The 16275-nt window shown below is 37.9% G+C and overlaps 1 protein-coding gene across 3 annotated transcripts in view; it reads right to left on the bottom strand.

The window, feature by feature from the left end:
- Positions 1-16275, bottom strand: part of KIF16B (kinesin family member 16B) — a 196937-nt gene that overhangs the window by 100369 nt on the left and 80293 nt on the right. For all 3 annotated transcript variants that reach the window (XM_045010687.1, XM_045010689.1, XM_045010688.1), the window contains exons 13-15: positions 4258-4377; positions 3673-3724; positions 2308-2445 (exon numbers count right to left, since the gene is read on the bottom strand). In XM_045010687.1, the coding sequence (XP_044866622.1) occupies positions 2308-2445; positions 3673-3724; positions 4258-4377 (310 nt within the window). The remainder of the gene's footprint in view (positions 1-2307; positions 2446-3672; positions 3725-4257; positions 4378-16275) is intronic.

The raw sequence follows: 16275 nt of genomic DNA, 5'->3' as shown, positions 1-16275 counted from the left end.
CATGCGTGCAAAGTGTAGAGTTGATGTTGTCATGGAAACAACTGGATTTGCTATGAGTTGCGTGATTTATTTATTTTTTTATTTTAAGTACCTACATTCAGAGTGGGAGTATGCGGCAAGGGAAAGGGTTTATCAGACAGCATCAATAGGCATGTTCCCTACCACTGGCGTAATTCTTATCTGGTAATGTAATTGATTTCTCCCCATTCATATCCAGTTTCAACAGAAAAAAAAAAACATTTGGATGAAAATAAAATGTGCATGGTTCTGCACATTATATCACCAAACATATCCCCACCACATTGGAAAAAAAATGTTGCAACCATTAAAACTAACTGATACATAGTGAGAATCTTCCTGGTTGTAAGGCAAAAGTTATTTTTAGTTGAATTCTAAAAAAAGGGTATTTTTTAAAGTAAAAATGTGATGGTATTTTGGCCTAAATCTGGATCCAAATTGGATTTAGGCTGGGATTTATTCAAAACGGAAAACAGTCAAACATTTAAATATGGATTTAATGCTGCTGAAAATCTTGTAAGATATTTTTATTAGGCGAAAATTTTTGCAGTGGGTTGTATTTAGACAAAAAGCACATTAACTAGAATTTACAAATCTTTGAAGTAATTTGGAGAAGGAAGTGCTAATTATGTGCATTTATTCCCAGGGAAATCTAAACACTAACACATTTCCAAATAAATGGTAATTTACTAATGAAAGGACACATTTAAAAGTCTCAGCGGTAAATTACAAGTACCCAGAGCAGATATTTAAAGGTGCTGAGATTCCAGGTTGAGAAAGTAAACATTAATAATCAGTGCTAAGATATGTGCATTACAGAACAGCATGACAACTAGCTAGTTCATGAGTTCTGGGGTGTGTGTGTGTGTGTGTGTGTGTGTGTGTGTGTGTGTGTGTGTGTGTGCACACGCCCTCGTGGCGAAGACGGCGTCTGCTCTGCAGGCATCTCTGTCCAAGAAAAGGCACACGCAGGAATGTAGCAGGGAAACTCCGTTCCACTCCAGGAGTACCTCTTCCACACCCCTAGAGTAAATACACACCCACCTAGTGAATACAGTAAAGGCAGCTAGGCTGGCTCCTTCTTATTTCAGCTCCTTTACAGTTAAATGCTTAGATGACTACAGGAATAGCTACACTGCACCATGTGACCTGCTAGCCCTGTAAAAGCCATCAGCAAGCATTCCATGAACCACAGTTTGAGAATCACTGGCTTAAGCAAACAGCAGAAAAATCTGGTGAAATAATTTTAACAAAAGGAAAAAATCCTATACTAGACAGCAAAACCTTGTCTGATACAGTCACGTGATTTCATTCAAATACTTCTCACAGCAATTCCAATCTGCCCCTTCTCATGTGGAGAGCCTCACTCTGCACTAGTATACTAAGGGGCTCCTCCCCAAATCCTAACTCTTTCTATGCAGTGGCCACACTCACCCTAGTTGTGCTTGGGTTTGGGACACGCTCTGGCACTAAAATTTCACGAAGTCTACAACAGACCATTGCCAAGACCACTGCCAATACAAAGCTGCAAATAAAATGTTTAGATATTTGAGCTGGCGCAGAATGTATCAATCAGAGCCTCCCAATAGCAGCACAATGCACCTGTGCTCAATGATCTACACTGACTGTTTCTTGGCTTCTCGATGAAGTTTAAGGTTTTGTTTTTAATCTAATCTATAAATGCCCTAAACAGCTTGTGATCTTCCTATTCGGGACATCGCCCCTCTCCTCACGCCATTCTCCTGCAGCTACAGTAAGCAGAGGTGCTCGATCTGGATCGCCACCTATTTAAAAGAGATTGGCAGGAGTGTGTGTTCTCCATGAAGGGCCTGCAGCTCTGAGGGAAACAAACTCCCTCTGCTCCAAAACAGTCCTGCTCTGTTGGCCTTTAGGGACTGGGGGAGCGGGAAAGAGGGGGGGAGCGTGGGGAGGAAGGGTAACAAACATGGACTAGCATTCCTTTTATTATAGCAGTACAAACAATCTGACTTTTAACCTTTCATAGACTTCCCTTGTATAAAAATCCATAAATTCAAATACTTAATAACCACGAGTGTGAATTCATAACTACGGTTTAAGCTTGTTAACCATTCTCTTTCCATTATACTATTGCTCTAGTTCAACCAAAGAAACCTACTGATTATTTTGGGTAGTGAGGGAGGAGGAATGGAACAGTAAAATTAAAACTGAAGTTAACAACTGCATCCTTGTGACACAAAGGCCTTCCACGGTTATCACCAGGGAGAAACAAAACATCATGAAAGAAAATATGTTCTTCTGAGCAAATACCTTGGTTTAGTTGTGTGGCCTCTGTAATCTGAATTCCATTCACAGAACACTGTGCTCCATTCAGTGGTATTAAAGTCACTGTACCGCTGAGATTTTCAAACACGCAGTGCTCACTTTCCAAATCAAGGCCATGAAGCACTAAAATACCCCAGAGCAAAGATAAGAGTTATTTTCCTAGCATTTAACGAGGTTTTTTCATTGATTGTGGGTGCACGTCACCAGGCATTTGAGTATGTATTAGTCACTTTATTCTGGACAATATTCTGTGTCCTCTCCACCAACCCATGCAGACATTTGTTTTGCCTCTTTTTTCGGTAGGGACAACTTTTCTTCTAATTCCACTGGACAATAATGCCTTCCAGACAAATCTTAAATTGTGGGAGCAATTATTTTTATCTACATGTGTAACCTGGGGGCAATTACATTTAATCTGAAAATACAGGATGTTTATAATGTAGAATACTTAATGCTTGTCTGCAGTCACAATTAAAGGATAGTCAAGACAGAACAGAAACTCAGGGTTCCCATCCCCATGCTAAATCCACTAGACCACGTAGCTTTTTTCCTTCTCCTCCTCACGTCCCATGTGAATTTTCATGGAAAAATAGCCTGTGTTTTTCACCTTAATCAGATAAACATACGCCATTTTGTCAAACATTTCCGAGTCCAGGACACACACTAATTTAATGGAAGCTTTACAAACACAAAATCTGGCATATTTTGATCAAAGAAACCTGGGCAAATTTTATAACAATTCCAATTTCTCAAATTCTACCCAAAGGATATGGTTTTATCAACAGACACTACTATCAATGTCACTTGACATAACATATGCCATGCAGTACTCCAGAATTAGCTCTCATTCAAACATGAAGAGAATATGCAGGTTAGTTTAAGTAGGCATTGTCTCCATCAGCCTGGGGAGCTTCCCATAAGACCATACAAAAATACTGTCAGCATGCCAACAGGTTAAGCAAATGATCGTGATCTTGACTACAGCAGTTTACTACACAGAAAGAAGGCACTGTTTCAGTTTTACAATGACCAGGTTAACAATGCATCTCATGGTGCATGGATTTGAAGGTCTGCCAAAACCCATTAACTATTTTAAAAATTATACTGTTGGACACTACTTGAACCAAGTCCCACTGAATTATGATAATGAAAATCAATGTATTGAAATGCAGTTCTCTTGTGTATTTTGTTTTTTAAAAGAGTATTAATGTACATTCGTAATCAGCAAAATTTATGAATATCAGTAACTAAAGAGGAGGGGAAATTTTAAACATGTCGTATGTTTGGATGTTGGAAGAGAAATGGACATTAGAAGGAAGGATGGATGTAAAAATGCCTCAACTTTCTTACCAATATCCTGTTCTGTCGCAGCATCTTCTCTGCCAACATATGTTTGGCCCTCCTAGACAGGGGAAAAAGCTATTTTTTTAACTCTTCAAAATAAGATAGGATACATTTTTTTATTACTCATCCCCATAGACACAGTACTTCAGATCAAATTACTGTTTACACATAGTATTTTGATTATCTAGGAACAATTTTAAATTGCTTTATCAGACAATCTTTATTATAAAACATTGTTAGTTCAAATTTTACTTATATTGAGCAAAACCACCTTGATGGTTCTTAGGCAACTCATCTATATTTGGATTTCAATTCAAGCTTTACAACAAGATGAATGAAAAACCAATAGAGCTTGCAAGAATGTCATACATCTATCATTGGTTAAAGAGTTGACCCTCAGGATAGACCTAGGCTCTAACTGATTGGTATTTTAATTTGAACAAGTTATAGACTTTTTACAGCTGATGTGACAGCGCTGGAGAAATGTAACGATCACTTACTGCAGATTATAAAATAATACTATAATTAAAAGTTGTCTGTTTAAAAATCATGAGGCAGATAAAGTCTGCGGAAGCACAGAAGTGTGTTTACCTTCAAGTGATACAAGATGATCCCAGTACTGAGAAGATCATCATCAATGCCAATGAGGTGAGGCAGTTCCGAATCTAAAACGACACCAATTCCTTCTTTCCTCAGGGCTAAGGTTTGTTCCTGCAATGACAAAAAATGACAAAAATTTACTTTCTCCTCAAAGCAGAAAGAGGGTATTACTGTTAATTCTCTATTTAATTAACACTTTTTAATGAATCAGTAAGACAAAGTCTACACTGCACATCCCCTACATGTAGGGAACGTGTAGCTACACAGAGCAGAAAAAAAGCAAGCTGTGACCACACTGCGGTGAGTAGCTACATGTGTCAATGGAAGGCTTTGGCTGTAGGGAGGCAGGGGGAAAGCCCCTGGCAGCTTCCCTCTGCCCATGCCCTTCCCCACTGCCTCCTTGTCAGAGCTTTTCCCCCTCCAGTGAAAGTCTTGGGCAGTGGGGAGCTGCCAGAGCCTGTTGCCAGGGACTTTCCCTGCAGTGGTGAAAGGCTTCAGCAGATCCCTGCTGTGGAGAAAGCTCCAGCAGGACACTACACTGCTATTTTTAGAAGGGGTAGGCACTGTTTGAGCAAGGAGAGAGCCCGGTAGGGTACATATCCATAGAGTGCGAGCAAGTCTCTGCTCTACTCACCCAAGCAGTGCCTCACTGTCTACACTATTATTTAATCCATGCTAGGGGGGCACATAGCATATGTGCAGCATAGACGTACCTCAAGTTGACCTCTTGTACAGAGTCCACAAGGAAATAAACAAGCCTGAAAAATTAGATTTCAATTTTCAAGTGGGAATTCCAAGCTTGCTATTCAGGAATTCTATAAATTCTATAAATGTATGTAGGAATAGTCAGTAAAGCAGCTGTATTACAGCAGATTAGGAGGATTACTCAAAAGAACCCTACAGCAATGTTGGCTGAATGGAAGTTATGTACTATTTTTGATGTTGTATGAAGAGTTTGGATATTCATATGGAATTTGTAAGCATAAGGTATGGAAAATTGAGAGTTCAAATATTGAGTCTCCTCATAATGAGCCTGGAAGATTGAAAAACCAACAAGCTTGAGTAATTAGCATAACCTATAATGTAACAGTACCATAGGATATTGACAGTAATAAATAAGTAACAGTTGCAGCCATAATTTCAATTGTACACAATTCCTCAGGTGCTTGATTCCATTGGGACTACTCAGAGAAAAGTACCATTCAGCATGAGTAAAAGTGCAACCTTTAAGTGATAAATGATTTCTGGTAACATCTTTAAAACATAATACTCTATTGATGTATTTAACGTATACAACAAGACCAGAAACAACAGCTTGTTTTGAAATAAAGTTTAGTATGATATTTACATAAAATTAAAAAATAAGGTTTAGATATAAAAGTACCTTTATTATTGAAGTTTGGTTTTGGTTTGGTTTTGTTTTTAAATATAAACCACACAGCAAAACTCCAAAGGAATCAGGATTTATTTTTCTTATACAAGTGAAATTGACATTGTAAAAAAAGAGAAGTTAACAAATCTCACACAACCCTGCATCACAAAGCATGCACTTTTCCAGTGGCACTTCTAAACACATAAGATATATGTCTAGTGACAGTGGAATGACTATTGCCTATTCATTTCATTGATATGTACCCTATAGGGTCGTGCAAGACCTTAAAATGTTTCCACATGTGGGCAGACTTGCTATGCAAGTTCCCCTAAATACAGCAGGTTGACATAAATCTGAATATTTTCCAGCATTGCCTCCGTCAAGCCAAAATGTTACAATGACAAGACAAACACCCCCAAACAAAAACAAACAAAAAAAACCCCACAATGGTAAAATATGAATTAAAGTTTTCAAGAGTTCAGAAAACAAATGAATTCGTGATTAATGCTGCCCTGCAGCTCTCCGACATTCAAACTGCATTCGGCTACTCCTTGATATTGTAGAAATGTCACCTTATAAAACTAAAATGTAGAGCTTAAATCATTGTTCAAGTGAAAAAGTAATTTCAGACAAAAACATCTATCACATATTAAATATTTATTGAGTAAGATCTACTGATATACATAATTTATAACACTCCTATATGACAAGACTGAATACTTCAAAACACTACAGGTTGATGGCCGTTTGCAAATTGCTGGCGGTTTTGGTCCAACGCAACACATGAAATATTTAGAGCTAAACATTTTTTCAGCAGAACAAATCACTTGCTAACATCCCTTGCTGAGGCAAAAAATAGGCTTGCTAGGATGTACAGAAATCATAACTGGGGGAGAAAATCAATTATGAATAATTAAGAGCAATGAAAAATGCTTCTCCTTTCGGTTGGTAAACAACGTTTAAATTTACTGACTACCATTAAAAATAAAATGGTTAATTATGATTTAAAAGTGATGTGTTGTTCATTTATTCAGATCTAAAAACAGAAAATCAACTGAATTCCATTATCAATCTCCTATTTGGGCTATATTCCTGAAAATTACATACACATAATGCATCCTATTAGTGTATGTTTTACAGACAGAGCTTATAGCACCACTACAGTTAAGGTTACCTAACACTTCCCATTTAAGACCTGTTTTCAGGTGTTTACAATTTTCTTGAACTTAAACCATTTGGGCCAGGCCCGTCAACAGCAATTCTAGGCCCCAGGTTGTCCCCAGCCAGGTGTGGGCTGGCCAATCATAGGGCCTGGAGCGGTCGCCACCCTGCGGCCTGCCCGGGCAATTTAAAAGGGTTACCGTGGCAGCGGCAGCCCCTAGGCCCTTTTAAATCGCCCGGGCCCCTGGCCAATTGCCCCATTTCTCACACACACACACCGGCAGGCCTGATTTGGGCTGAAAACCTTCCATGCCAGGTGTCTGCCTCACACTGAGGGGGAGGGGTTTTGAAACTTTCAGCTAGAATGTTTAGCTATTTCTGAGAATAAGATTGGGGGAAAAATACACTTCTACCAAAGTTAAAAAATAGTTAATTGAGAGGATCTAGCACCTCTAATGTTTTGGCGGAGGGACTTGGAATGTGGTAAAGGGTTGCCCTAGTATCAGGAATGTGCATTTTGCCATCCTTGTGAAAATCCACTCAAATTTGGTGGAGTGAAAAGCCTCTGGTGGGGGAGGGAGGGGAATCAAAGATCCCACATTCTACTTGTAGTATGTTAGAGTTTGGCAGCTAAATTCTCCCAAGACTCTATCTGCACTGTGCATGTTCCATCCCCACATATGTGCAGACTGGCCAGCAGCACAGAGCTGTGTAACACCAACAAAGCCCGGTCAGCGTCAGGCAGGATCAAACCCGGGACCTCTAGAGCTAATTGCGTGAGCTTCTACTGCATGAGCTAAAAGCCATATGGCTCTTAGCTAAGGCTGTAAAGCAGACTCATTAATCTCTCTCTCTAAGTGGTCTCAGTGCCACTAGATGGGACAGAACACCAGTCCCAGGAGGTGTGTGGGGTACACATGCACTATCCCCACAGAGGACAACTGAGCTTGCTCCATACTGGGGCTTCAGGACTGAGCAGGGCTTTCCCTGCAATTGCTCCTCCTGGCAACCAGGGACTCCTTGGGCACTGGAACCAAGATGAAGAGTTCTGTCTCTCTTCTGCTCTCAATAACCCTCTACTTACTAGCACCCAGTCAGTGTGGAGAAGAAAAAAGCTGCCTGAGCTGTGAAACCACCAGGAATCACATTCCCCTTTAGTGAATGGTTCACATAGAGGACAACAGCCTACTACTGCAGTTACTCCATTACCACAAGCAGTAGAGGTCTGCCCTGTAGAGCTAAAAGATCCACTCCTGCAAATGATCTATTTGGGGGTCAATATGGTTACATGAGATACAAGGTGTTTAGTGCTTTTTTAAAATCTTAGGATATTACAAGGATCTCCACAGTGTCCTATGTCATCCTGACACTGTCCCTAGTACATGGACTCCCAAACATGAACAAAAGTTCTGAGAAAGGAAGGCACAACATCCAACTTTAAGGATGCCCTCCATATGAAGTTGGGACACTTTTTAAAAACAAGTACACCATGAAGAGAAACTTCCTCTGAACTGTATAAAACTCAGAAATACAATTGCACACAGTTTTTTCATCAGTCCATCCATAGCCATTATGGGGGCACTCTCTTGGGTTCTTCCAACCTCAGTTCCAGCCAGGTGAGCCCTACAAAATACTATAGAGAAAAGTGAAAATTCCCTTCTAGCTTGATCAGTGTGCTGTGAGCGGATGTAGGGATGGAAGTTGGAGAGAGAAATTTTCTAACCCCAAATGTAGCGATCCTGTTCATCCTGAGGTTGTTGTAAACAAGGATCATTATCAATTACTACCTCAAAGTAATGGAAGCAGTAGTCTCTCTCTCTCTCACACACACACACACACACACACACACACACACACAGAGCTTATTTCAGTACAAGAAAAGTTGTCTTTCCCTACTGCAATTCCTGCCAGAGTAGGGGAGATAGGGTCAGCAAGGGAGCAATCCTACTCTTATTGGCAGCTTCTTTTAACTCTTGTTATCATAAGGAATGATAAGGTGAGTTTTTGTACCAAGACCTGCTACTGCTCCGTCAGTGCTGTCTTCCTCCCCCGCCCACACACACACACACACACAGGTCACTGGAATGCTATCACCCAAAAGTCAACCTCTCCTTTGTGGAAAACCAACAAGAAAAGGGAAGATACCAGAAGAAGGAAGGCCAGCCAAATAGAAATAGCCCTTGCATCATCCCACAGGTCACAATAAGATCAGTTCCCATGGAAGCAGGATCCTCACAGTTAAGTAAGTCAGAGGTCTGTAAGCATGCCATATTTATGAGGCAAATAAATGCTTAGGCTTGTTCCATGGCTTGATTCACCTGGATTTGTATAGCAATTTTTCAAAAGCTGTGAACCAATTATTCAAGTTACAGAGTGAAAAAGCTTAAAAATTATAATTTTAAAAATGAATAGAAGCTCGGGTTTCTATTTTTAAAACCTGGAGATACTGCATGCATCGACTCTTCACTTATCACTGAACAGAAAAAAAATCATTGTATTTATAGTCTATTGAAAATAATATAAAAAGGCCAAAGAGCAGAACACAAAGTATCAAACAATAGTATAATAAGCTGTAGTTTTACACTGAAAAGTGACTTTGTAAAGATTAAATTTTTTTGGAAACTCACTAACTTCCAGATCAAATGTGCTCAGTTGACAAGTAAATGCCCAGATTCAAGAAAGCATCCCTATTCAAGACAGCACTTCAGCACACTTAATTTAAGCAATGCTTAAATACTTTCCTGAATCAAGGCTACAAGCATGGGATTTTAGTTGTTTATTTAAATGACAGCCCTGGGTTCCTTCTTGTTCTCCCATGGTCAGAAACAAATATTCTGAAACTGCAATTTCTTTAATAACTCTGTGGAAGATGTGAGTGCCCAAAAAGAATCCCACTCACTCCCACAGAACTATATTAGTCTGTAGTGCTAACTAGGAGTAAAAGCTTTTATGGCCCAACCCCCAGTGAAGATCTACTCATCAAATTTTTTGAAAGTATGGTTCTAAAATACTTGTTTGAATCTTTGGGCTAGGCATGTTGAACCATGTAAAATGCATAAAAGAAAATATGCAGTAGGTAGCAATTCAAGCATTGTTTTAGTACCTTTACCTGTATGGAAAATGCAAATCATATCTTATATAAAGTTTTCTTTAAAACCAACAGTACAGTCACTTGAAGAAATGTAGAGGGTCCAAAGTACACTTAGAATACTAATACTGATCAGGGAATATTTAAAGAAGCATCCAGTTAGTCACACTTTCTAATGCTATTGGCACTGCACATATTAAAATGGTAAATAATTTTAATAAACTCCAAGGGGTTCAGCTTAATTTCCACTACACTTTCCACTGCAAAAACTTAATTCCTTATTTAAATATTAAACAGTTAACTGCTGGCACACAGTTCAGAGAACACATTGCACAGACATTTCTGGTAAAATAGAACATTACATTGGCTGAGTAAATTGTCCAGATGTCTATATTTAAATTATGCAAAAATACATAATTCAAAATTAAAGAAATTATTTTGTAAAAATATACAATGGCAAAAGTCCCTGCATTAGCAGTAAATGAGAGTCCATAACCAGAGAAGATTTTTGTGGTAACAGAAACTTTGGGTGTATTTGAACAAAAATATATTCTAATATCCTGGGTTCACAATGTTTGAAAGTTTTCTGTGGTCTGACACTAACGTTTAACGCCATATAAAAAAAATACATACACAACTATACACAAAAAAATTCTTAATTCATATCTGGTTTTCCTCCAGATATATTTATGTTTTTACATGGTCCCTTTTAGATACTTGGAAACTTGAAACTAATCTGTTTCCTTGGAAAAGAAAAAAGTTTCTATCATTCTGCATATTGTGTTTGTTTCTTTAAATTTCAAAATAAATAAATAAACAAACAGAGGAGAAAGAATTACATAGGCTATGCGTGCAGAGAAAAAAAGTCAGTGAAACAGTGTTCTTAAGCAGAGTTCCTATACAATTTCAAACTGAACTAAGACCCCTACAATTTTAAGCACAAAGGACCAGGAATAGAGTCAGCTAAAGTTTTTCTTGCTTTTGTAGACTTTCATGACGTTAGTGTATCTTAATTTTGAATTCATTTGCATTTCTTTTAATATCTATGTGAAACCTTTAAAAAGTCTGTCATATAACTTTGCCTTTAAAAAGTTAATACCATGAACATAAAATGAAAATGAATACATGCTATTAAAAGCGACACATTATACGTAAACTTTATGTTCCTATACTGTAAGAAAAGTTAATCCTCTGTTTATACAGCACTTATCTTTCAGAAGAAGCAAATACCAAGTTACTCTTACAACTTCCTTCATTACAAATACCTGGCCTGATCCTGCACTCCTGGGGTACACAAAACGCCCACTAACTTTAGATGGTTATCAAACCCCTCAGGAAAGAAGTGCACACACAGCTTGAGAGGATCAAAGCAAGGGGTATGCATGTGGAGGAGAGAATGGGAACAAGAAATGGAGCACGAAGGGGAGAGCAAGTAGTGTGGAGATGGAATTGGTTAACTGGGGCCAAGGATTACACACACACAGATCTGTCCCAAGGTAATTTTCACATGACACATACAAGTTTGTAAGACTGGTTCTCATCGTGTCTCTGACAGACTTTGTCTTGGCAAGAGCTGGGATGTTTGCTGGGTTTTTGATCCAAAGACCATTGAAGTCACTGGGAGACTTTCCATCAGCTTCAGTGCACTTTGGATCAGATCCTAACACTAGCACCACTTTTAACTCTTCTGGTGTACATGAAGAATGGGATGTGACTCCAAGACAGAGTATCTGTGGAGGTATTTTAATGAAGGAAAGCACATGCTTAACACTGAATTTAGAATTTAACCTTATACAAAATGAGCATTTTAAAAGCTAATATAAGAAAGTAATTACATACTGCAGAAGTGTTTATGTTTTATCTAAAATAGCTGAAGTGTTTTGCTTTTTTAATTAAACAAGAACCAAACAAATACAAAGAAAATGTTTTTTTAATCCCATTTCCATTAAAAAGCTCTTTCTTTTTCAGAACAATAAATTGGTGAATATTAGGGTTCTCAGTTAATAGCAATTAATTCACGCAATTAACTAAAAAAATTAATCACAAATAAACAAAATAATCGCGATTATATGCATTTATAATAGAATACCAATTGAATTTTATTAAATATTTTCTGATGTTACATTTTCAATATTGATTTCTATTACAACACAGATTACAAAGTGCACAGTGCTCACATTATATTATTTTTATTATAAATATATGCACTGTAAAAATAAACAAAATAGTATCTTTCAATTCACCTCATGTAAGTACTGAAGTGCAATCTCTTTATCATGAAAGTGTAACTTACAAATGCACATTTTTGTTGGTTACATAACTGCACTCAAAAATAAAACAGTGTAAAACTTTAGTGCCTACAAGTCCACCCAATCCTACTTCTGATTCTGCCAATTGCTAAGACAAACAAGTTTGTTTACATTGACGGGAGATACTGCTGCCTGCTTCTGATTTACATCACCTGAAAGTGAGAACAAGCGTTCACATGGCACTTTTGTAGCCAGCATTGCAAGGTATTTACGTGCAGCATATGCTAAACATCTGTATGCCACTTCATGCTTTGGCCACTGGTTCCAGAGAACGTGCTTCCATGCTGATAATGCTAGTTAAAAAAATAATGCGTCAATTAAATTTGTGACTGTGCTCCTGCTCTGTTTTACCTGCATTCTGCATATATTTCATGTTATGGCAGTCTTGGATGATGACTCAGTACATATTCATTTTAAGAACACTTTCACAGCACATTTGACAAAACGCAAAGAAGGTACCGATGTGAGATTTCTAAAAATAGCTACAGCACTCACCCAAGATTTAAGAATCTGAAGTGCCTTCCAAAATCTCAGAGCGACAAGATGTGGAGCATGCTTTTAGAAGTCTTAAAAGAGCAACACTCTGATGCAGAAACTACAGAATCCAAACCACCAAAAAAGAAAATCAACCTTCTGCTGGTGGCATCTGACTTCACTGATCTACAACTCAGCTTGTTTGGCTTTATGACTGTCTAGCAACATGCAACTAAATACAAGGAGGATTTACAAGTTAAACTGAGTATAAATGAAAAGTGGCTAAGTCAGTAAATTTAGGAATCTTCTCTGTTTAAGTTATAAGTATAGTTACAGTCTGCACAGGATTTTACACCTAATGCAAAGTAATGGTGAACTGTTTTTTCTAGTAGCAAACAAGCAATATACTTCTAGTGATATGCAACTGGGATGTGTGATTATATATTCCAAGAAACATACATCTGTATGGTTATAAATAGAATATGTGACAAGTGACCATTTATTAAAAAATTTAAGCAGCTAAACATTTATTTTTATTAAAAAAGTTGTAATTGAGCAATGTGGTTAGAGCACAAAGTATTTCAAGAGCTGCCTTTGAAGAAACCAGAAACAAAAAAATAAAAAATAAAAAGGAAGACAGCACAATAATCCCAAAAGCATTTTCCTCCTATTTTCTGTAAAAATGCTAGACACTAGATGATTACATGGACTATAACAACATGTAGGTGAGGGTACGGCTCAGCAAGGTGGTATAAGGAGCTGTTTCTCTCCATTAAAAAGTTCTTCTTTCACATTTGTCACTGAAGCAGAGAGGCCACTCTGCAAAGGCAGAACATACTGCATGCTGGGTTCTAATGTGTTTTGGCACCAGCAGTTGTAAATTAAAGTAGTGACAACTTTAAAACAATACTTATAAAAAATAATTGCACTACACTTTGGTATTTTATTTTAAAAACCATTCTAGAGGGATTGGTATTTCCTGTTTCATAAGCAGGGTCCTATAAAAACCATAATTTCACAGAATGCACAGAAATTGCTAAATTAGCCCAGAACTGCAATCTTTCCAACTGGGGGGAGGCGGGAGTGGGCACATGGCTCTTAGTATATGACAGCAACATATCATAGCCCCAGTATGGGTGGGGACATGGCAGTTGGTTTTATGCTATGGTGTCACCATTTTCTCAGGTCCTTACTCATCAGAACAAGGGGACATTCAATCAGAGTCTAAAAGGTGGCAAATTCAAAATCAATAAAAGGAAATATTTTTATACAATGAGCAATTAAATTGCAGAACTCATTGCCACAGGATGTCTCTGAGGATGAAAACTTAGCAGGATTCAAAAAGGGACTGGGCATTTATATGGATAACATAAACATGCAGATTTATAGTTAATGCTAACAAATTTTGAAAGCCTATCATGACTTAAACCAAACCAACTATTAGGGATGAGAATGTTTCTTGCATCTTCCTCTGAAAGATCTGGTGCTGGCCACTGTCAGGTTGCAGGCTGGACTAGAAGGATCTCAGGTCTAATCCAGTATGGAAATTCCTATGTGCGTCCTTTGTAGCCACAAGCATTGAACACTAGAAATCACAGAAAGCTTCACAAATATTAACTAAGTGGAAGAGGACTATGAAAACAACTGACCTTTAAAGTCAGTGACTACCTTTCCAACTTAGCAACTTATTTATTTGTGTTAATAGAGATTTATGTTTTGAAGATAAACTTCACAAGTAAAAAGACCTCAATCGTTAAAGCTCCTCAGTGCTCCTGTATACTGTAGCCCATTTACTAAGATCAGGCATGCTTCTGTGACCCTCTACAATTCACCTCGGCATAATGATGTGAAAAAGGTCACAATAGCAACTCTGAATCTAACATCTTTATGTAGCTTTCAATGTTTAGTTCTATGAGAATATTTTAGTGGTAATTTTAACAGATTTTTGCATTAATTTTGTGTAGGAAACAGAGTTTATAATGGCTTTTCTGGTAGTTGATGAGCGCATTATCGTCTTACATTTTTCCCAGAAATAATTTGCTCATTTTCACCAGGTCACTGACATCAAATACAGGTTGTCACTTTTGGGAAAGCAAATTAAGAGTCTATTAAAAGGTCAACAAATAGCAAAAAATATATTCCTTTTGATCTCAAGTCAAATGATCAAAGATGTTACAAGGACAGAATAAGATGCCCTTTAAAACTATCAATTTGATTTTGTGTACTCAAAGCATAAAATAACTGGCACTCTAGCACAAATGTCATTAGTAATTGGTTATGTGTGTAAAATGGCTATGGATTTTGATACTTTCCTTTTGTAATCCTGGTTCACTCAGGGCAAGAAGGGTAAACTATCAGGTATGTGACTCTGCCCTTAATTGTTTATTTCACTGAAAAAAACCAGTATCTAGGCACACACTTAAGTTTATTGCTAATGCAATTATAAATTATACAGTATACTCTATATACAATATATGCATAATTTTTACTAGATGCAGTGTAAAAAAGTCATGAGAAAAGACACAAAAGTCTATAAACCAGAGAAGCAAAAAGTAATTCTATTTATCTGACAAGAAGAACATTAGGAGGTTTACAGTAAGTACCATGTGAGAATTAACAGTTCCTCAATCCAAATGTTGAATTATAACCATGATAGAAGGGCCTCCACTTCAGTTATGGAAGACAATGAAGAGCACAGATTCATGGCAAGAAAGATAAAGGCATTCATAAAATACAATGGACAAACAAAAGCAGTAGGAGATAAGGTATATACAGTAAGATCAAAAGATGGGAATACAAATACCACCTCCCAAAAACATTCCCTGGGGAAATGTGTTACTTTAGTGGTTCTCAAACTTTTTGTATTGGCAACCCCTGTCAGACAGCAAAACACTAAGTGCAACACGCTTTATAAGTTAAAATGACATTTTTATATTTAACATTATTTTAAATGCTAAATTTAGAACCCTATTGAATGAATTTACCTTTTCTCACTGCTTTTAAATTAAGAAACATTTTTATCTAATTATTGTTATGAGTATAAAAGGTTGGTTCTTTTAAATAGTTACTCTAATACTGGGGGTAGGCGCAAAGAAACTTTATCAATATCACTTTTCACAACAGCCTTAGCACCTCATTGCCACCCTTACTTCTGCACTGCTGTTGATGCCAGCACTGCCTTCAGAGCTGGCGCCTCTGAAAGCTGTGCCACCACCACCAGCAGGGCAGATGTAAGGGTGGCAATAGGGTGATAAGTCTGCTGTAAAAAGTGATATTTGTATGTTTGTTAAGATCACTTTTCACAGCAGACTTGCTAGCGCAGACTTCACAGCTAGCTAGCTGGGAGGCTGTGAAAAGCGGTATTAACAAGCATACAAATATCACTTTTCACAGCAGACTTTCTAGCACCCTATTGCTAGCATTACTTCTGCCCTGCTGCTGGAGGCAGGTGCTGCCTTCAGGGCTAGGAGGCAAGAGAGTGGCAGCTGCTGGCCGGGCACCCAACTCTGAAGGCAACACCGGCAGCAGCACAGAACTGCAGAAGTAAGGATGGCAACGCCATACCATGCCACTTATAATTCTGTGTAACATTTGACCTTTGTGCT

This window comes from Mauremys mutica, chromosome 3, assembly GCF_020497125.1.
Source record: "Mauremys mutica isolate MM-2020 ecotype Southern chromosome 3, ASM2049712v1, whole genome shotgun sequence".
In the NCBI taxonomy this organism is placed as follows: Eukaryota; Metazoa; Chordata; order Testudines; family Geoemydidae; genus Mauremys; species Mauremys mutica.
The sequence above is the reverse complement of the archived record's forward strand: the minus strand, read 5'-3'. Positions and strand labels throughout refer to the sequence as shown.